The sequence below is a fragment of the Tursiops truncatus genome, chromosome 11 (genome assembly GCF_011762595.2).
Source record: "Tursiops truncatus isolate mTurTru1 chromosome 11, mTurTru1.mat.Y, whole genome shotgun sequence".
Classification (NCBI taxonomy): domain Eukaryota; kingdom Metazoa; phylum Chordata; class Mammalia; order Artiodactyla; family Delphinidae; genus Tursiops; species Tursiops truncatus.
The window spans coordinates 88,136,662-88,159,377 of NC_047044.1; the positions used below are offsets into that span (position 1 = coordinate 88,136,662).

The 22,716-nt window shown below is 36.8% G+C and overlaps 1 protein-coding gene across 6 annotated transcripts in view; it reads right to left on the reverse strand.

Moving 5' to 3' along the window:
• Positions 1–22,716, reverse strand: part of PIK3C2G (phosphatidylinositol-4-phosphate 3-kinase catalytic subunit type 2 gamma) — a 366,119-nt gene that overhangs the window by 198,455 nt on the left and 144,948 nt on the right. For all 6 annotated transcript variants that reach the window (XM_019936917.3, XM_019936884.3, XM_073788986.1 and 3 more), the window contains one exon: positions 14,868–14,962. In XM_019936917.3, the coding sequence (XP_019792476.2) occupies positions 14,868–14,962 (95 nt within the window). The remainder of the gene's footprint in view (positions 1–14,867; positions 14,963–22,716) is intronic.

The following is a 22,716-nucleotide window of genomic DNA, read 5'->3' on the forward strand; positions in this document are numbered from 1 at the left end:
GGAATCAGGCTCCCTGACTTCAGACTATACTACAAAGCTACAGTCATCAAGTCGGTATGGTACTGGCACAAAAACGGAAAGATAGATCAATGGAACAGGATAGAAAGCCCAGAGATAAACCCATGCACATATGGACACCTTATCTTTGATAAAGGTGGCAGTAATGTACAGTGGAGAAAGGACAGCCTCTTCAATAAGTGGTGCTGGGAAAACTGGACAGGTACATGTAAAAGTATGAGATTAGATCACTCCCTAACACCATACACAAAAATAAGCTCAAAATGGATTAAAGACCTAAATGTAAGGCCAGAAACTATCAAACTCTTAGAGGAAAACATAGGCAGAACACTCTATGACATAAATCAAAGCAAGATCCTTTCTGACCCACCTCCTAGAGTAATGGAAATAAAAACAAAAATAAACAAATGGGACCTAATGAAACTTCAAAGCTTTTGCACAGCAAAGGAAACCATAAACAAGACCAAAAGACAACCCTCAGAATGGGAGAAAATATTTGCAAATGAAGCAACTGACAAAGGATTAATCTCCAAAATTTACAAGCAGCTCATGCAGCTCAATAACAAAAAAACAAACAGACCAATCCAAAAATGGGCAGAAGACCTAAATAGACACTTCTCCAAAGAAGATATACAGAGTGCCAACAAACACATGAAAGAATGCTCAACATCATTAATCATTAGAGAAATGCAAATCAAAACTGCAATGAGATATCATCTCACACCAGTCAGAATGGCCATCATCAAAAAATCTAGAAACAATAAATGCTGGAGAGGGTGTGGAGAAAAGGGAACACTCTTGCACTGCTGGTGGGAATGTGAATTGGTTCAGCCACTATGGAGAACAGTATGGAGGTTCCTTAAAAAACTACAAATAGAACTACCATATGACCCAGCAATCCCACTACTGGGCATATACCCTGAGAAAACCAAAATTCAAAAAGAGTCATGTACCAAAATGTTCATTGCAGCTCTATTTACAATAGCCCGGAGATGGAAACAACCTAAGTGCCCGTCATCGGATGAATGGATAAAGAAGATGTGGCACATATATACAATGGAATATTACTCAGCCATAAAAAGAAACGAAATTGAGCTATTTGTAATGAGGTGGATAGACCTAGAGTCTGTCATACAGAGTGAAGTAAGTCAGAAAGAAAAAGACAAATACCGTATGCTAACACATATATATGGAATTTAAGAAAAAAATGTCATGAAGAACCTAGGGGTAAAGCAGGAATAAAGACGCAGACCTCCTAGAGAACAGACTTGAGGTTATGGGGAGGAGGAAGGGTGAGCTGTGACAGGGCGAGAGAGAGTCATGGGCATATACACAGTAACAATCGCAGTAAGGTAGATAGCTAGTGGGAAGCAGCCGCATGGCACAGGGATATTGGCTCGGTGCTTTGTGACAGCCTGGAGGGGTGGGATGGGGAGGGTGGGAGGGAGGGAGACGCAACAGGGAAGACATATGGGAACATATGTTTATGTATGACTGATTCACTTTGTTATAAAGCAGAAACTAACACACCATTGTAAAGCAATTATACCCCAATAAAGATGTTAAAAAAAAAATAAATAAATAAACAATAGCACTATCAGTAAGGAAATGATGATGTCCTAAGCTAAGGTTTTAGTGGAGATGGAGAGTAGGGTACTAATTCATGAGACATTTTTCAAGTGCCTTGGTAGATATAGAGGGTGATGGAGGAAATTAACCCAGATACAGAAATGAGTGGATAGGAAAATTGATAGGTAAGTCAAACTATGAGTGGTTGGATGCGCCTGAAGAAGGGAGTAGAGTTTCTATTGACACTGAACACCAGGTTTAGTATGTGCAGTAAAGTCAAAATGTGAAAAGGTTAATATACTAGATTTCTAAGTTTAAAACTTAGATGAGGTGCCATTCCTAGTGATGACAAGATTTAATATGTAACCACGGAAAGGAGTTACTGAAGTGTGAAGGTTCTAAATTTTATTGGTGAAAAAGGATGTCAAGGGTTCTTGAGGCTCGGGGTTTTTAGCTGAATCATCCATTTAGAAACGAAACCATCCAGAATGGTGGTAAGATGTGGGATAGTGAGAAACACGAGGAATGGTACCCCAGAAGTTTCCCCATGTACATAGTTTTCCCATTTACACTTAGGTGAAATGTGTGTGAACTAGATCACAGAGTTACAGATATATGCCCACTTATCTGATAAAATACTTCAGTTGGGGAGTGTTATATTCCAACAAATAAAATATCATCATTTGATTAAAAAAAAAAGGGAAAGAAGGGAAGCCAGAAGAAGAAATATTTGTTAAGGCTAGGAGGTGTACAAGGAATATTGCATAATTTTATGTCATTTCACCCTCAAAAATCTCAATTCTTTCAATTATTGACTTATTCAACATATATTTATTAAGTAGCTATAATGACAGGTCCTGTACTGTGGTAAGTATTTTATTTACTTACTTATGGTAAGTATTTTATTCTTATTTTGCAGATGAGGAAATGGAAGCTCAGAAATTTTAAGTCAATTGCCCAGGACCAAAAATGCTTCATATGTCATATCAGAGATCCCCAGGTGCTTCAGTATAAAACACCAGAAATGATAGGTAGAGTGTCATGCAGAATTTGGAGCACCTGTTGGACCTAACTTTAATCTATGTATAGGAATAACAATAATTTCTTCAGGATAGTCATTGCTAAGGCTCCTGGTTACAGGAAAGAGAAAAGGTAAGTATCCAATCTTCACTTGTCATTAACCAATTGGAAGGAATTGCCAGCTATAACCCTGAAAGTGAAACCTGCATAAATGGTGTTATTTTACCTCTAGAACAAACGATCTCATTTTTGTCACATGTTCAGTAATAATGTTTATTATGGACATTTTATACCAAATGAATGTCATTCAAGATTTAAAAATCTGACTAAATTATGAAAAAGTCCATGACAACTGCCAATCACATTTTCTTCCCCTTTTCATGAGATGTTTCAGTGATTTCCTATATTTTCTTGGATAGTCTACAATGTTTTCTTAGTGTGGAAGGTTTAGCAACATTTTAGTGATCCATTCTCCTGCTGTTGTAAGGGGTTCTTTAGTTCATTGCCTTTGAAATTCCCAACTTCTTAAGTGGTACGATTTTGCATTTGCAGTTCACAGTCATAACCCTTTAAAATAACCAAAGGATTGATGAAAATTTTTACTCATATCTTCTTCTTCTGAATTGTGCTAGCAGACAGTTAAGTAATATGAGTGATGTAGATGTTGGCTGTTGAAACGTAAAAGCATGTATCAACAGGCAATCTGTGAATGTTCTTAGATTCCTTTGTCTGTTAAATTTCTCTGAAAATAAATGATGCACATACTCCCAACTTTTTCTGACACTTAAAATGTTTCAAGATACTTTTCTCAACAGGTCTCTAAACTGATTTGTCTACACACTGATTTTTCTCATCCCACTTCCATGCATTTCAAATTCTATTATTAAATTTCAATTATAAATTTGAATTGGAAAAAAAGGAAGAAAAACAATGGTAGGAGTGAGGAGTCAAATGACAACAATCCAAGATCTAAATTCAATGCAATTATTAATTAGTGATATAGTCTTGGGAACTGTAATTTTATGTTTCTAAATGAATTCTTATGTTTTCTAAATGACTCAAAAAATACACCCTTTAAATGTACTAAATATATATCAAGGATCTTGATATATATGATCTCAATTAATTTTAACAACTATTAGGCACAATTATATTTCTTTTACAGATTATGAAAAAGATTAGGCAGGTTAAGTAATTTTTCCGAGACCATTCAGCTAGTAGACACCTGAGTTGGAATTTCTATTCAAGTACATTTTCCTCCAAATCTTGTTCTCTTCCTATGACATTATTCTGCCTTTTATTGTTATTGTTATATCTTTTATAATATTTAAGTGGCTTGGCAGATCATAATGGATGAGGTGCAGGGTCAAATTTTGGCTCTTCTACTTAGTAGCTTTGCATATTTAGCCTTTTGAGTGGTATTTTTTTCATCTGAAAAGTGGAGATAACAGAGTTGTTTGAATTAATGAAAGAGTATTTGAAACGACTAGCATATTATTCAGCATTAATCATATTATAACATGTCTACCATAAGGCAATGCTTCATGACATGAAGCATTGTCATGACATGACAATGTTCATGACAAGAACAAGTATTGAAAACAGAGAGTTGAATGATGAGAATTTTTAGTAATACTCTCCAAGTCAGAGCCATACTAGAGCTGATAAACCTTAGCATTCTAGTCTCCATAGCAGAGAAATGACAGTAAAACATTCCGAACGATTATCCAAGTCACCATCTGGTCACCAATTCAGTTCATGAAGCTCCTTGATCCTGGGATGGGGTTCTCTGGACACTTAGCACAACTCTTCCCAAGAATGAATAAGTGTGAATGAACACACTGAATTTGGTTTCATAATCCAGTCAAAGAGGACTTAAAAATCATTGAGTGAAATGTTTATAATTAATTTGTCGAGACAACAGAGTTGAAAAATAAACTCCAGCATCTCTAGTAACTGCCTGAAATAGCTAGGAGGGTTTAAGAAACCACATGACTTAAACAATGTGTATTATAATTTGTTTATATTTTCCATTCCTTTCACAAAATAACTATAAATTATGTATATAATAGACACTTAGAAAAAACCTCGGAGAATAGATGAATGAAAGAACGGACGACTAACATAATACTCTCTTTCCTCAGTATACTTCTTATGCAATTTCCTGTCTCTGTTTCCTGAAGTTCCCTGGTCTACTTGTTCAGCTGCTGCTACATCTAGTAACTGAAGCTCTAGATTGAGTCTTGTGATATTTTCAGTCATCAATCAATTTATGTCAACAGTTTACTGAGCAGCAGCCTCTCTAAAAGTGATGTTAAATTTTACTTAGAAGAAAATAATAAAAGTTCCATCATTTTGGTAAATTAATGACATTTACAGTACCTTAGGAAACATATATACACAGTGCCCAATTTAAAAAGGAAAGTGATGCATACATTAGGATTCCTTCCTTTAACAACTTCAGATGACTAAACTCAAGCAAGATACACCAATTATTTGACATTCTGTCAAGAGTGGTTAGTGTACCAGGCAGACTGTCAAGTCTGAAGATAAACACTATTTGTGCAAGCTGTTCACTCATCTTTGGTCAAAAATGAATCATACATGCCAAAACAAGAACAAGAATTCTAAGTTATTAAACATGACAAATATTTAATTGAAGTATCCAAGTCTAGCTGTTCTTACAGATAAAAGCAACACACGTGAAGCTCTTTAGACAAGGAAAATAAAGTAATTGTCTTTCTGTTGTAACTACAATAACTGTACACAAATGAAGTAGAAAATTGAGTTAGAAGAAAAGCAAGAAAAATCTCCATTCAACCTTTTCAAAGAGTGATTTTTGATGAGCAAAGATAGGAAGTAAAATAGGGTCTGGTAAGAAAGGACTTACTCAGTAACTGACCCAAAACAAAAAGAACTAAGAATATTCACAGTCCAGAAAACAAATAAACAAACAATCAAACAAAAAAACCCTTGAGAATATAGGAGCCAGCAAAAATCAGAAACTGTTCAGTAATTCCCCAAACCTCACAGAAAGTCTCAATACAGAAAATTATATTTTAAAAGTTCGTAATTGACTGCTTGGCAGGGTCTCCCCATAAAACACTTCTTGCCAAATCACTAGATACAGCCTTTCATTTTCAATCAGAGTTTTAAGAAACAGCATAGTTAAGTCAGTAAAAGCACCTCACACTATGGACCCAATCAGTAACACCTGATACCCCTTCAAAAAATTTATTCCATACTCTCATATTTTTCCATAAGTCATTTAGATCAACTTCCCCCAATTCCAGAGCAATAGGGGAGTCTATTATTTAAAGGGAGCAAAAGTGATTATCAGAATACCAATGGCCAACTCTATACGTTTAGTATAGTATGACTTGTGCTGATTGCTTGCTGTTTTAAAATGCAGTGGTCCAGGTAAGTTAACCTGTAGGCAGTACAAATGTATGTGGCATGAGTATTTTTTAAACTTCATTCAAGTACTTACTGAGTGCCAATAATATGTACTAGTGCAATGTTCTGTGTTAAGGATGGATGGTCAGGATAGAGCCTCACAGTCCAGAAAGGAAACATAGGGTTTTATTTATACCAAATCTATTCTCTCCTTCACACCTGAATAAAGAATCTGATTTTGTTCAGGTATCATAACCTTCAGAGAAGATGACCAGTTTACAGATAGATTCTCAATATTCTAAATCAACTGGGTAAGCCAACTCACTCATTTGCCATCTAATTAGGTTACTGGTTCAGGATGACATGCAGCCCAATTCTGGCAAATCATATAGGAAGTTAACTCTACTATGGGATTATGGAAAACTTTTCTTGTTGGAGAGGGATCAGTGCCTTTTCTTTTGCTGTATGGTGTCATGTATGCATATGATACCAACTATGGCAGTCTTCTTGTAACCATGTGAAATGAACTAACTAAAGACAAGTCAACACACTAAGGATGACAGAGCAGAAAGATCAAAGAAACTGAGTTTATCACAAAATCAGGCAGCTGCCCCAATAATAAACTCCTGAACCACCCTACTAGCAAACTTCTTGTTATGTGAGATAATTAATTTTTCATATCTTTTAAACAAGTTGAATCAGGATTTTCTGTTTCTTGCAGCCCAAAGTGTCTTAAAGAAAAGGGAAACGGTGAAGTAAATGAAAGTATGCAAAATGTTAATAAGCGCATTGGCAGTGTGTATAAGAGCTGAGGTTGGAGACATTTTCAAAGAGAACAAAAATTTGAGTTGAGTCCTAAAAGACTCTGGGTAAACAACAGGACAGTTGCATTTCAAGCAGAGGGAAATGCAATACGCCTAGTCATCAAGGCATGAAAGACCTCTGAAAATTTGAGTTGAATCCTAAAAGACTCTGGGTAAACAACAGGACAGTTGCATTTCAAGCAGAGGGAAATGCAATACGCCTAGCCATCAAGGCATGAAAGACCTCTGAAAATTTGAGTAACTACTTGAGAATAGAAAAGACTATGTTTGGTTGTAGAAAACAATATAAGATGGGATGGGAGGTAGATGGAGTTGAGATCATGAAAATCTACTGCAAGGTCATATTAAGGGAGAAGAGATTAATATCATAGTCTAATAATTCTAAACCCTGTAAGCAGAAAAAGGTGACTGGAATTATGCTAGCCAGCTGGGGGTTCCCTAGGAACTAGAGCCTACTTTATGAGTAGGGATCAAGTGGTATTACACAAAGATTTTTCTCAGAGCAGTGTGAAGGATGGATGGGCTGAAAACAGGAAAGAATGGAAGGGAAGAAAAACAATTAGGAGGCTGTAGTCCAAGTAGGTAACACTAAAGGCTTGAGATAAGGTGCTGGCCATGGAGATAGAAAAAGGACAAATCAAAATATATTTTTGAGAAACAACAGTTAGGACTTAAGGACTGCTGAATGAGGAAGATTGCTGGGTAAGAAAAATGCCTCCCAGATTTTCTATGTTGGATGATTTGCTGGTGAGCATAAACCAGGACACTGCATATAAAAAAGACAGTTTGGGAATGGTAGGGGCAAGGGTTGAAAGAGTAGAGAGTAAAAATGTTTGATTCAATTTTGGACCTCTTGAGCTAAGCTACCAGTACCCACCAAGCTACATAAATATCTTAATAATGAGCCCTCCAGGTAAAATGGTTACAAAATGTACCTATAGGTTAAATCTCTTGGAAATATTTATAGAATTGTTAGAGAAAAGCCACTTTTAGAGGATGTCTGTCAAAATGATGATTCTTAATCAGGTAGTTAGGTAGTAGTATTTTTTATCTGTTGAGACAATTTCAGTTTTTGAAAAGAAAGCCAATTGATACATGTAAAGGTAAGTACTGGTTTTCTTTTCAAGTCCTCTTTATCACTTAATGGCCAAATTTCTTGAGTCATCTATATGGCTTTTACCTCTGTGGCAGACCCTGCTCTGGGTTTACCAGATCCAACAGCATTTTGCTTCTGTATATAGATGTACACCTGGTCTGCTTTCCTATACTCCCTTGCAGTGGGTGGGGCCTTCTTACTGACTTCCAACCTATGGAATATAGGCCGAAGTGGTGTGTGCTACTTCTAGACCTGGTACCTAAAAACATCTTCGACGTGACGCTCTGCTTCTCTCCCTTTCTTTATCTGGGTCCAGTACCATCAACGTGCTGATACGTTCCTATTCCTTATCACCAATCCAAATCTTTTTCCTGCTCTTCTTCATTGAGAAACAACAAAACTTAAGCAGTATAATGATGTTTTTCAAGGTCTTAACCCAAATCTGTAACATAAACTATGAGGGGCTGATATTATTATAAGGAAACCAGATTACTACCTAAGGAAGCAATGATGTAATTGCATGCGGCTATTATAACGAAAAATTGCGAGAGACTGGATTAGAAAGTTTAGTTCCCAAAGGCCAGATGTCTGAGTTCCAACATTTGAGGTCAGTACGTATATACAAAATGTGCATTTTTACAACTCTTCACTTATTTAACAAAATAGAAGAATTTAAAGGGAAAATAATTTAAACTAGGGATACATTTAAGGTGGAGCTCTGTTCCTGGCTTTTGCAAGGATCTATGGAAGAGCTTTGTATCAGATTCTATTTTCATATACATTTAATAGGAGTAATAAGACTTAAATGATATTAGAAAATAACTTAAAAATTGTATTCTGTTTTTTAATAAATCTTTTTTACTAAAGGAACTACATATAACCTCTATTATGTAAAATAAAAATAAAACAGACAAAAACAATTGTTCTTATATCACACCTTAACTAGAAAACTGTGCTAATGAATTTTACAGATTATTATGTAAAATGTAAACTTTCTTACAAATAGCCATCACTTTTTTTTTCAGGTTGGTTGGAGTAGAGAAAAGCTCTCATTAGTTTAGTGAGTTGCTCATTGTAGGGATTTTATCTGGTGTATACTTTTCTGAGAATGACAGGGTGAAAGATGATTATAACAGATCAATATTAAATGACAAGACATATCTTCCCCTTACAAAAAAGTGAAGCAATAATTTATTATTTATTAAACTGTAAAGGTAAAAAGGTGAATTAGTAGCAATATAATGATTCTAGAAGGTAAAGGATGGAGGCTTTAAAACCTCCTGATTTTGTATCATGCGTGCCCTATTATACCGCAGTAACTCCCTAAAGTACAGCTCTTTACTCTCACTTCAGGGAGTGTTCCAGACATCAAAGCAGAGAGAGCATTTACCTCCTTTATATATTCATTTGTATGCCTTTATCAGTATTTAACTCTGACAGAATGGGAGCGCAGTTGAGGCTTTTTTATTTACTTGATGGCCAGACTTGCCTCTCTGCCTTGTGCTTATATTTGGAACAGGTCATGGGTAAAACTGTAAAATGGACAGAATCTGTTGTCAGCTTACTCCTTCTACTCTGTCCCTGCCACACAGCCTGTGGGCTTTTTCCTGCTGCCTGGATGCTAATGTGTTGTTAGCTTGTGAGCTTCTTTAGACGAGGACCATTCTAGTCTATCCTTTTGTTTAAAATTAATTTTTATTGGAGTATAATTGCTTTAAACTGTTGTACTAGTTTCTGCTGTACAGCAAAGTGAATCAGTTATACATATACATATATCCACTCTTTTTTAGATTCTATTCCCATATCCTTAATAGTTCAACAATGTCTAACATCTCAACATTTGTCACATAAATGAACAAATGATAAACTAATTCATCATAAGCATTATGTTCTGAATATATATACTTTTTACATGAGAAGAGAAATTCTGGGAGGGAACAATGTTAACCTAAAGGAGTGACTTGCTAATGAGAGAATTTCAGACACTGGGGAGACATATTTAGGAGAGGGGGTGAGGGGAACATAGGACTTCAAATCATATGATGCAAAATTTCCACATTATTTTGCTTTATTTAGAGTAGTCCCTGATTTGAGAAATTGTCCCAAAATTCAAGATAAGTTTAGATTGTTGAGAAAATGAATGGGCAGATTTTGCAACATCTCAATTTTATGCATAGTATATTAAAGCTCATGTAGTCCTTTAATACCATGAGCCACCTTGGAAAGTCCTCGTGATCCCAGAGACACCATGGCCTTAATTCACTCCGTGGTTCTCCCAACTGGTCCAGCAGACATTGCACCAGCTTGTTTTTCATGCCTTAATTCCTGACTCAGGTTAGTCCCTGACTTCTGCTCACATTCTCCCTCCAATCCAGTTTTTTTTTTTTTTTTTTTTTTTTTTTTGGCGGTACGCGGGCCTCTCACTGTTGTGGCCTCTCCCGTTGCGGAGCACGGGCTCCGGACGCACAGGCTCAGCGGCCATGGCTCATGGGCCCAGCTGCTCCACGGCATGTGGGATCTTCCCAGACTGGGGCACGAACCTGTGTCCCCTGCATTGGCAGGCGGACTCTCAACCACTGCGCTACCAGGGAAGCCCCCTCCAATCCAGTTTTGACTTCACTAGTGATATGCATTGCCTTGTACCTGACTGGGCCAATGTCCTGACATCGTTCTAGTCGTGCCAAATCTGTTTGGCATCAAGACACACTGACTGCTCAAACAGCCCTCTTATGTCACAAGTCTGCATGTGCCCAGTTGGGCAACTTTGTCCTATTCATTCATTCAGTAAAAATTTATTTAATATTTATCAAGTGCCAAGTACTGCCCTAGGTCTTTGTGCTATATCAGTGAATAAAACAGAAAAAAATTGCTGCACTTAGAGAGTTTGCAAGTGTGTGTTTCATCTCAGGTTAACCCCACACTTTGAAGGGAATGCTTTCAGAGTTTTGTAGGATAGGCCTTAAAAAACAATTTATACAGATTTCGATTCAAAATGGTTCTCTTGGAGCTCATTCAATCAAACTAGTATTAGGAGTATGAAAGACTGCAATACTGCTGTTCCATTTGTGACACATCCCTAGCATACTGATGCTCCGATTTTTAAAAAACACATATTTCAATTCTTTTTCTTCAATAAAGAAATGCTTATCTTAGGTAAGCTTCCCTAGAACACACTATGAGACAGGAATTAAGGTGTATGTGATTTACTGAAGGAGTGCTCTTTAGGAAAGAAACCTTTAAGGAAGTAAGAGAAGCATTGTAGGGGAGGGGAAGGAGTTAACCAAGAGGTCATCTAGCTTTGATTCATCCCTGGGGAGGTTCTGGAATGTAAATTGTACCTTAAAGATTTCCCACTTCCCAGACCAGGTAGCTATGTTAGCAGAGAACAACTCTCCAGAGAAGAGGCAGTTGTCAGTTGCCAGTCAATATTCACTGAAACTGCAAGATGGGTCCACCAGCCAGGTAAAGGGGATTTGGCTAGAGCACTAACAGTGCCTTTGAGAATGCACTGAATTCCAAGCATGTGAAAATATTGACAGCCTTAGAGAAATTTCTATGGTTTCGTGATTTTAAAAACATTTTTTTCAGCACCTCTTGAGTTCCAGACATTGGTGTGATTAGTATGCTGATGAGTATGACATGATTGCTCTCATTAGCCACTATATGGACCAGGAGTGGACGCAGACAGGGAATAGAAGTGTTAAGGTTGTGTGACACGACATCTGCTGAGTCATGTAGAGTATACTCTGGGATACAACATGGGAGCAATACTCAATCAGCCCTGGACAGTGGCTGGGGAGAGGGTCAAGGAAAGCTTCCTGCATGATGTGACATCAGAGCCAATCTAGTCAGAGACCTTCATAAAGTCCTTTCCTTGCTGTATATTTCCTGTGGCTGCCATAACAAATTAATACTAACTGATGGCTTAAACAATAGAAATTAATCTCACAGTTCGGGACACCAGAAGTTTGAAATCAAGATAGGTTGTACTCCCTTTCAAGGCTCTAGGGGAAAATCCTTCCTTGCCTCTTCCAGCTTCTGGTGACCCTGGACAATCCTTGGCTCTGGGCTGTATTGACTCCATCTCCACATGGCCTTTTCTGTTTGTGTGCATCTTCTCCTCTGTCTCTTATAAGGACACTTGTCATTGGATTTAGGACCCACCCTGATAATAAAGGATGATTTAATCTCAAGATTTTAAATTTAATTACATCTTCAAATACCCTTTTTCTGAATAAGGTCTTAGTTACAGGTTCCTGGAGTTAAGATGTAGGTATATCTTTTGGGGAGCCCCATTCAACCCAATATCTCACTACCAGCTAGTGACAGCTGTTTGTTTCTTATTCAAAACGGAAAGGGGCACTGAGTTTAAGTTTCTAAAATTGTTATATGATGGGGGAGGGGCCTCCTAGTTGTGAACTCCAAATGCTACTGTACTCATTTACAGTCACCTTTTAGGGTGCAAATTGTGATTGAAAGCTTTTAAACCTTCCCAATCCAAAGCTTATTGTTAACTCCCTTTTCATGAAAAATAGGGGATACTCATCCTACATCACCCTTCCAACAGTAACTCCAAGTCAATTTCCCTTTTCAGGAAGGCTACCCACAGTGATGGCAAGTAGTCAAGATGGTTTCTGTGCAAGCCTGTTTATTCATAACTCAGTATCTGATGAGGCAACATTCTGATCAGTGGCAGTGACAGGTGGAAGCAGTGGATGCAGGGAGAGCTATTTAGGAGGTATAGGATTATAGGGCTTGGTAAACAACTGGGCATATTCGTGAGAAATGGGGAAGATCCAGAAAAGCCTCCAAGACCTGAGTGAGCAGGGTAAGTTGCTGCGTTCAGTGTTGAACATGCTGAATATGAGGAAGCAGGAGCTCACCCGAGTGGAGAAAAATCATTAAACTGATGTCTGATGGATCTCTATCTTTTTTTAAAATTACAGGGTATTGGCTTTTGTTGTTGTTGTTTTGTTTTTTAAGGAAAGATATATTTAGAATATTTTTAAGTGTATCATGCAGGGTCTGAGCTGCATCTCTAAAGTTTTAACTCAATATTCTACACACAAAAAATCAATATTCTACAAACAAATGTCCCCTAAATATGATGCTATGCACCAGCAGCTATTATTTTTTAACTCCAAGATATATTCTAAATATATGTAATGCTCTTTGATGCTTAGGATATTTTGCCTGATTCTTAATTTTTATTTAAGTTTTAAAAGAATGTGGGTAATTAAATACTTCCCTCCACGTTTTCCTTTTCCTTTTCCATATTTTCACAAATTAAGCATTCAGAAACAAGCAGTCCATTTATAACTTATATTCTTTTCTAGCCCTTCTAACTTACTCTCTTAAATCAGTGAGAAGAGAAATGGGCTTTGTTATTGGTTTTTCTCTTTTGTATAAGGGTGAGAACCATACTTAGAAAGTCTTTCCTCCTAACTTCTTTGGAAACAGTGACATTATTGTATTTATTGTGAATCTGCAAATATGACATTGATTGACAACTTTGCACTCATTGCTGTCTTTCAAATTACTCCACTTTTCACACCCTTTTAGCAGATGAAGAATTTACTAAGGTGGCTCTAGAATTAGTATTATAACAATCAATGTGTTAGGATAAGTCCTTAATATTTTATTCTATTTTTTTAAAATTATCTTTCTATATGCTTTTTTACTTTATATATTTTATATTATGTTTTGGTTCAAATATTTTATATCAAGATTGTTAGGTGGTCATGTTATTTTTTAATATGCCTTCATTTGAATAAACATATGTTAAAAAAGTGAAAAGTGAAAAAAAGTGAAGTTTTAAGGGAAATAAACATTGGGGTTAATGGAGTTCTAGCTTTATTATGACAGTGAAACACCAACAAGTGTATCCACTTAACTTCCCACCAAAGTAGCTGATCGAAAAATGGTAGGAAATAAGACTCAATTCAGAGCTGGATAAGAGTCTATTTAGTGAAAGGCCCACTGTTTGCCAATATATCTGATGCCTAATTATACTGACATACTAGAGGAAAATGCCCTAGCATTTCTATTAGGAATTTGAAATGAAATTCAGCAGCAAGTCAAATATTAGTGCTTGATAATTCCTTGTATTTCTATTTTGCTATGAAATCCTTGAGTCATTTTCATGGGAAGAGTGATGTCAACACGAGTAATGTTTTTTGAAGCAGAAAAACATGATATTCAAAAATGATATTGACTTCCTTTTTTTCTTATTAAAGTTCTCCACTAGCAATTGAAGCCAATAAATGATGCTTGTTATACATATGTGAGGACAAAGGATAGATTCAATTTCATCCTTAGGTCACTGACATCTGTAATTGCTAAAATTTTTGTGTGAATTTACAATGTTATAATAAAAGTAGGGAGAACAGCATCCAAAGAATAGCTTGTTCAGTAGGATCAGGAGCAGGTTATGATGAGGAATTCTGGTATCTCTTAAATAAGTCTGACTTCTCCACTAATAATATTCAAAATTTATGCTTTGGGAAAAGTTTAGTGCTGTAGGAATTTTTAACTTAAAGAGCACATATTGGTCTTTAGACCCCACTGTTTATAACTAATATTGTACAGAAATTTCTTTTAAAGCATACATTCTTCCAAAACATACACAGTCTTATAACTTGATTTTATATTGAAATATTAAGCAAGTAGACGTGATCACATGTAGACCTTGTGATTTAAAGCTATAGGAAAGGTATCATCCAGATTTAAAATTCTGGTTGGTTTAAAGAGCAGCAATGGTACGAAAGGAAGATTTTGAAGATGATAACAGTTAAATTATACTCATAAATAAAAATAACCTTGACAAAGACTCAAATTTGGCTGAATTTTAAGCGGAAGTTTGTATCAATTACAAGGGAAAGCTGCCCCACAGAGAAAAGTTGACAATAAAAAAAGGTATTCTAACCTATTTTGGTTAATCTTACCAGTGAAGACGATGGGCAATCTGGATGCTTTGCAGTGAGCGGTGTAACAGAAGTTGCACTAGAGGACTTTCAAGGTTCCATTCAAACTTGACAGCCTGAAATAAGAGATACAATTAGTTTCCTTTTTTTTTTTTTCCTCAGTAACAAAATTATAGCAAATACAAAGGGATCTAAGAGTCTTGAGAAAGACAGGGAAAACAGCATCAATGTTTTAACAAAATGTTTATATTTGATAGCTTTATTAGCTGGTGTATAACTAATAACAGAGCATACACACAACACACAATTGGGGGTGTGTAGTCTGCTTCCTTTCCTTATTTTTGCTTTAGTATCACAGGATAATAAATAGGAGCAGGTTGTTGGTGGAGTTCAACCATGCCTAGGAAGAGAATCTTGGCACAAAAAATAATATCATGAACAGTGTCTTGGATATAAAAATGGCATTATTAAGCAGTAGATGTTTCCCTTCTTTTGGAGATGAAATTAATACACACTCAAAGCCTTAACTGAAATCACCAACTGAGTATTAATCTGAAGGCTTTGAAGCTTTCCTTATAGGTTTCAAAGCTGACTGTTCCCACCATAATTCACCCATCCCCAAATCTCCCATGCCTTCATCTGCACTGGGAACAACTTTCTAATGTTTTCTAGTATACCCAACCTGGTGGGAAACACAATCATCAAAAGCAACCTTTGATCTCCTTTGGGACCTAATTCAGACCTCCACCCACACTCTATAGGGACTTCACCATCGGCAATCAGTAAGTATCTGGGCCCCCATCATCTCAGGAATCTGAATAAGTTGTGAAAATGAAAGTCAGGTTTTCTTCCTATCTTCCTAAAAATGCTTATTCCTGCTTGAGAAGCAAAGCTTCTATGGTTTGTTGCCCAGTAAGCCATTTAAGTCTCTCTCTCTCTCTCTCTCTCTCTCTCTCTCTCTCTCACTCACACACACACACACACACACACACACACACACACACAGAGTTTAAGCCAGGTTTTATATCACAGTATAGACAGCAGAAAAAAGTGGGTACAACATTCATTTAACGCACACCTGAAGAAACACCTCAGTATGCTAACCATCCTCAAGGATGGGAACATTTATGAATTCCCAAATGAGAATGTCAAAGATGATTTCAGAAAATTTGCATAATCTCTGAATGTTGTCTGAATATATAAAGACCATAATGTGTGTTGTCTTAAACTGCAGTTGTGGGCTTCTTTAATTTACATGCTAATACTGGACTGACTAGACCATGGGTTGTGTTCATGCCCTTATAGTGAACATATCCTATGAGCATATGACCAGGAGAGATGTCTCAGAATTTACTTCCGTGCTTGTCTTTTAGCTTTCTTTTCAGATTTCCCTGTGATTTCTTTCTGAACCCAGTAACTACTTATTGATCTTGAATTGCCATCCTTGCTTCCAAACTCCCTGCTCACCCTGTCTACTGCTACAATTTCCACCTGCATCCTGCCTCATCATCTAGGAGGTAGGCAATATTTTTGGTGCATACTGCATTATTTTGAACTCTCTTCTTGAAACCTACCTGCATTGTTACAGCTTGTGGTTTGCAGTACCTCTGGGTCTGTATCTTATTTGATTTCTAGCTATAAGCCATACATTCTGTTTTCATTATGGTCTTAAAGTCCATTCTTATTGCTCTTTAATATAGCCTGTTTAATTCTAATAAAAGAATGCATAACAAAAATAACATGATTCCAGAAAATAATCAGCAGGGTAGGATTTGATTATGTCTTGGAAAGTATTTTTTTTTAACATCTTTATTGGAGTATAATTGCTTTACAATGGTGTATTAGTTTTTGCTTTATAACAAAGTGAATCAACTATACATATACATATATACCCATATCTCCTCCCTCATGCGTCTCCCTCCCACCCTCCTTATCCCACCCCTCTAGGTGATCACAAAGCACTGAGCTGATCTCCCTGTGCTATGCGGCTGATTCCCACTAGCTATCTATTTTATATTTGGTAGTATGTATAAGTCCATGTCACCCTCTCACTTCGTCCCAGCTTCCCCTTCCCCTTCCCCTGTCCTCAAGTCCATTCTCTACGTCTTTACTGCTGTCCTGTCACTAGGTTCATCAGACCTTTTTTTTTTTTTTTAGATTCCATATATATGTGTTAGCATATGGTATTTGTTTTTCTCTTTCTGTCTTACTTCACTCTGTACAACAGACTCTAGGTCCATCCTCACTACAAACAACTCAATTTTGTTTCTTTTTATGGCTGAGAAACATTCCATTGTATATATGTGCCACACCTTCTTTATCCATTCATCTGTCGATTGACACTAGGTTGCTTCCATGTCGTGGCTACTGTAAACAGAGCTGCAGTGAACATTGTGGTACATAACTCTTTTAGAATTCTGGTTTTCTCAGGGTATATGCCCAGTAGTGGGATTGCTGAGTCGTATGGTAGTTCTATTTTTAGTTTTTTAAGGAACCTCCATACTGTCCTCCATAGTGGCTGTATCAACTTACATTCCCACCAACAGTGAATAGGGTTCTCTTTTCTCCACACCCTCCCAGGCATTTATCGTTTGTAGATTTTTTGATGATGGCCATTCTGATTGGTGTGAGATGATACCTCATTGTAGTTTTGATTTGCATTTCTCTAATGATTAGTGATGCTGAGCATTCTTTCATGAGTTTGTTGGCAATCTGTACGTCTTCTTTGGAGAAATGTCTGTTTGGGTCTTCTGCCCATGTTTGGATTAGGTTGTTTGTTTTTTTGATATTGAGCTGCATGAGCTGCTTGTAAATTTTGGAGATTAATCCTTTGTCAGTTGCTTCAACGCAAATATTTTTTCCCATGCTGAGGGTTGTCTTTTCGTTTCATTTACGGTTTCCTTTCCTGTGCAAAAGATTTTAAGTTTCATTAGGTCCCATTTATTTATTTTTGTTTTTATTTCCATTTCTCTGGGAGATGGGTCAAAAAGGATCTTGCTGTGATTTATGTCATAGAGTGTTCTGCCTCTGTTTTCTCTAAGAGTTTTATTGTGTCTGGACTTACATTTAGGTCTTTAATCCATTTTGAGTTTATTTTTGTGTATGGTGTTAGGGAGTGATCTAATTTCATTCTTTTACATGTAGCTGTCCAGTTTTCCCAGCACCACTTATTGAAGAGGCAATCTTTTCTCCATTGTATATTCTTGCCTCCTTTATCAAAGGTAAGCTGACCACATGTGCGTGGGTATATCTCTGGGCTTTCTATCCTGTTCCATTGACCTATATTTCTGTTTTTGTGCCAGTACCATACTGTCTTGATTACTGCAGCTTTTTGTATAGTCTGAAGTCCAGAAGCCTGATTCCTCCAGCTCCGTTTTTCTTTCACAAGATTGCTTTGGCTATGTGGGGTTTTGGTGTTTCCACACAAATTGTGAAATTCTTTGTTCTAGTTATGTGAAAAATTCCATTGGTAGTTTGATAGGGATTGCATTGAATCTGTAGATTACTTGGGTAGTGGAGTAATTTTCACAATGTTGATTCTTCCAATCCAAAAACATGGTATGTCTCTCCATCTCTTTGTATCACCTTTAATATCTGTCATCAGTATCTTATAGTTTTCTGCATACAGGTCTTTTGTCTCCTTAGGTAGGTTTATTCCTAGGTATTTTATTATTTTTGTTGCAATGGTAAATGGGAGTGATTCCTTAATTTCTCTTTCAGAGTTTTCATCATTAGGGTACAGGAATGCAAGAGATTTCTGTGCATTTTGTTTCCTGCTACTTTACAAAATTCATTGATTAGCTCTAATAGGTTTCTGGTAGAGTGTTTAGGACTCTCTATGTATAGTATCAAGTCATCTGCAAACAGTGAGAGTTTTACTTCTTTTCCGATTTGGATTCCTTTATTTCTTTTTCTTCTCTGATGGCTGTGGCTAAAACTTCCAAAACTATGTTGAATAAGAGTGGTGAGAGTGGGCAACCTTGTCTTGTTCCTGATCTTTGTGAAAATGGTTTCAGTTTTTCACCATTGAGAATGATGTTGGCTATCAGTTTGTAATATATGGCCTTTATTGTGTTGAGGTAAATTCCCTCTATATCTACACTCTGGAGGGTTTTTGTCATAAAGGGTGTTGAATTTTGTCAAAAGCTTTTTCTTCATCTATTGAGATGATCATATGATCTTTCTCCTTCAATTTGTTAATATGGTGTATCACATTTATTGATTTGCATATATTGAAGAATTCTTGCATTCCTGGGATAAACTCCAATTGATCATGGTGTGTGATGCTTTTAATGTGCTGTTGGATTCTGTTTGCTAGTATTTTGTTGAGGACTTTTGCATCTATGTTCATCAGTGATATTGGCCTGTAGTTTTCTTTCTTTGTGACATCCTTGTCTGGTTTTGGTATCAGGGTGATGGTGGCCTCGTAGAATGAGTTTGGGAGTGTTCCTCCCTCTGCTATACTTTGGAAGAGTTTGAGAAGGATAGGTGTTAGCTGTTCTCTAAATGTTTGATAGAATTCGCTTATGAAGCCATCTGGTCCTGGGCTTTTGTTTGTTGGAAGATTTTTAATCACAGTCTCAATTTCAGTGCTTGTGATTGGTCTATTTATATTTTCTATTTCTTCCTGGTTCAGTCTCAGAAGGTTGTGCTTTTCTAAGAATTTGTCCATTATTTCCAGGTTGTCCATTTTATTGGCATATAGTTGCTTGTAGTAATCTCTCATGATCCTTTGTATTTCTGCAGTGTCAGTTGTTACTTCTCCTTTTTCATTTCTAATTCTGTTGATTTGAGTCTTCTCCTTTTTATTCTTGATGAGTCTGGCTAATAGTTTTTCAATTTCAATTATCTTCTCAAAGAACCAGCTTTTAGTTTTATTGATCTTTGCTATTGTTTCCTTCATTTCTTTATCATTTCTTTCTGACCTGATCTTTATGACTTCTTTCCTTCTGCTAACTTTGCGGTTTTTTTCTTCTTCTTTCTCTAATTGCTTTAGGTGTAAGGTTAGCTTGTTTATTTGAGATGTTTCTTGTTTCTTGAGGTATGACTGTATTGCTATAAACTTCCCTCTTAGAACTGCTTTTGCTGCATTCCATAGGTTTGGTGTCATCGTGTTTTCATTGTCATTTGTTTCTGGGTATTTTATGATTTCCTCTTAGTTTGTTCAATGATCTCTTGGTTATTAAGTAGTGTATTGTTTGGCCTCCATGTGTTGGTAATTTTTATAGATTTTTTTTTCCTGTAATTGATATCTAGTCTCATAGCGTTGTGGTCAGAAAAGATACTTGATACGATTTCAATTTTCTTAAACTTACCAAGGTTTGATTTGTGACCCAAGATATGATCTATCCTGGAGACTGTTCCACGAGCACTTGAGAAAAAAGTGTACTCTGTCGTTTTGAGATGGAATGTCCTATAAATATCAATTAATTCCATCTTGTTAAGTGTATCATTTAAAGCTTGTGTTTCCTTTTTTATGTTCATTTTGGATGATCTCTTCATTGGTGAAAGTTGGGTGTTAAAGCCCCCTACTAGTATTGTGTTACTGTCGATTTCCCCTTTTATGGCTGTTAGCATTTGACTTAGGTATTGAGGTGCTCCTATGTTGGGTGCATAAATATTTACAGTTGTTATATCTTCTTCTTGGATTGATCCTTTGATCATTATGTAGAGTCCCTCTTTGTCTCTTGTAATAGCCTTTATTTTAAAGCCTATTTTGTTTGATATGAGAATTGCTACTCCAGCTTTCTTTGGTTTCCATTGGCATGGAATATCTTTTTCCATTCCTCACTTTCAGTCTGTTTGTGTCCCTAGGTCTTCAGTGTGTCTCTTGTAGACAGCATAAATATGGGTCTTGTTTTTGTATCCATTCAGCCAGTCTGTGTCTTTTGGTTGGAGCATTTTATCCATTTACATTTAAGGTAATTATCGATATGTATTTTCCTATTACCATTATCATAATTGTTTTAGGTTTTTTATTGTAGATCTTTTCCTTCTCTTGTGTTTCTTGACTAGAGAAGTTCCTTTAGCATTTGTTGTAAAGCTGGTGTGGTGGTATGAATTCTCTTAGCTTTTGCTTCTCTGTAAAGGTTTTAATTTCTCTATCAAATCTGAATGAGATCCTTGCTGGGAGAGTAATCTTGGTTGTAGGTTTTTCCCTTTCATCACTTTAAATATTTCCTGCCACTCCATTCTGGCTTGCAGAGTTTCTCCTGAAAGACCAACTGTTAACCTTATGTGGATTCCCTTGTATGTCATTTGTTGTTTTTCCCTTGCTGCTTTTGCTTTTAATATTTTTTCTTTGCATTTAATTTTTTTTTTTTTTTTTTTTTTTGCGGTACGTGGGACTCTCACCGTCGTGGCCTCTCCCGTTGCGGAGTACAGGCTCCGAACGCACAGGCGCAGTGGCCATGGCTCACAGGCCCAGCCACTCCGCGGCATGTGGGATCTTCCCAGACCGGGGCATGAACCTGTGTCCTCTGCATCGGCAGGCAGACTCTCAACCACTGCACCACCAGGGAAGAGGGGAGCCCCTGCATTTAATTTTTGATAGTTTAATTAATATGTGTCTTGGCATGTTTCTCCTTGGATTTATCCTGTATGAGACTCTCTGTGCTCCCTGGACTTAATTATTTCCTTTCCATATTAGGGAATTTTTCAACTGTAATCTCTTCAAATATTTTCTCAGTCCCTTTTTCTCTTCTGCTTCTGGGACCCCTATACTTGGAATGTTCATGTGTTTAATGTTGTCCCAGAAGTCTCTGAGACTGTCCTCAATTCTTTTCATTCTTTTTTCTTTATTCTGCTCTGCAGTAGTTATTTCCACTATTTCATCTTCCCAGTCACTTATCTGTTCTTCTGCCTCAGTTATTCTTCTATTGATTCCTTCTAGAGAACTTTTATTTTCATTTATTGTGTTGTTCATCCTTGTTTGTTTTCTCTTTAGTTGTTATAGGTCCTTGTTAAACGTTTCTTGTATTTTCTCCATTCTATTTCCAAGATTTTGGATCATCTTTACTATCATTATTCTGAATTCTTTTTCACATAGACTGCATATTTGCTCTTCATTTGTTTGGTCTGGAGGGTTTTTACCTTGCTCCTTCATCTGCTGTGTGTTTCTCTATCTTGTCATTGTGCTTAACTTACTGTGTTTGGGGTCTCCTTTTCAGAGGCTGCAGGTCTGTAGTTCCCCTTGTTTTTGATATCTGTCCCCAGTGGCTAAGGTTGGTTCAGTGGATCATATAGGCTTCCTGGTGGAGGGGACTAGTGCCTGTGTTCTGGTGGATGAGGCTGGATCTTGTCTTTCTGGTGGGCAGGCTTGCATCCGATGGTGTGTTTTGGGGTGTCTGTGACCTTATTCTGATTTTAGGCAGCCTCTCTGCTAATGGGTGGGGTTGTGTTCCTGTCTTGCTAGTTTTTTGGCATAGGTTTTCCAGCACTGTAGTTTGCTGGTCGTTGAGTGGAGCTGGGTCTTGGCGTTGAGATGGAGATCTCTGGGAGAGCTTTCACGATTTGATATTATGTGGAGCCGGGAGGTCTCTGGTGGACCAATGTATTGAACTCTGCTCTCCCACCTTAGAGGCACATGGCTGACAGCTGGCCAGAGCACCAAGACCCTGTCAGCTAAACGGCTCAGAAGAAAAGGGAGAAAAAAAGAAAGAAAAAAAAATATAATAAAATAAATTTATTAAAGTACCAAATAAAAATTAATTTTTTAAAATAAAAAAATTATAAAGTAATTTAAAAAAATAAAGGACAGACAGAACCCTAGGACAAATGGTAAAAGCAAAGCTATACAGACAAAATCACACAAAGTAGCATACACATAAACACTCACAAAAAGAGAATAAGGAAAAAAATATATATATTG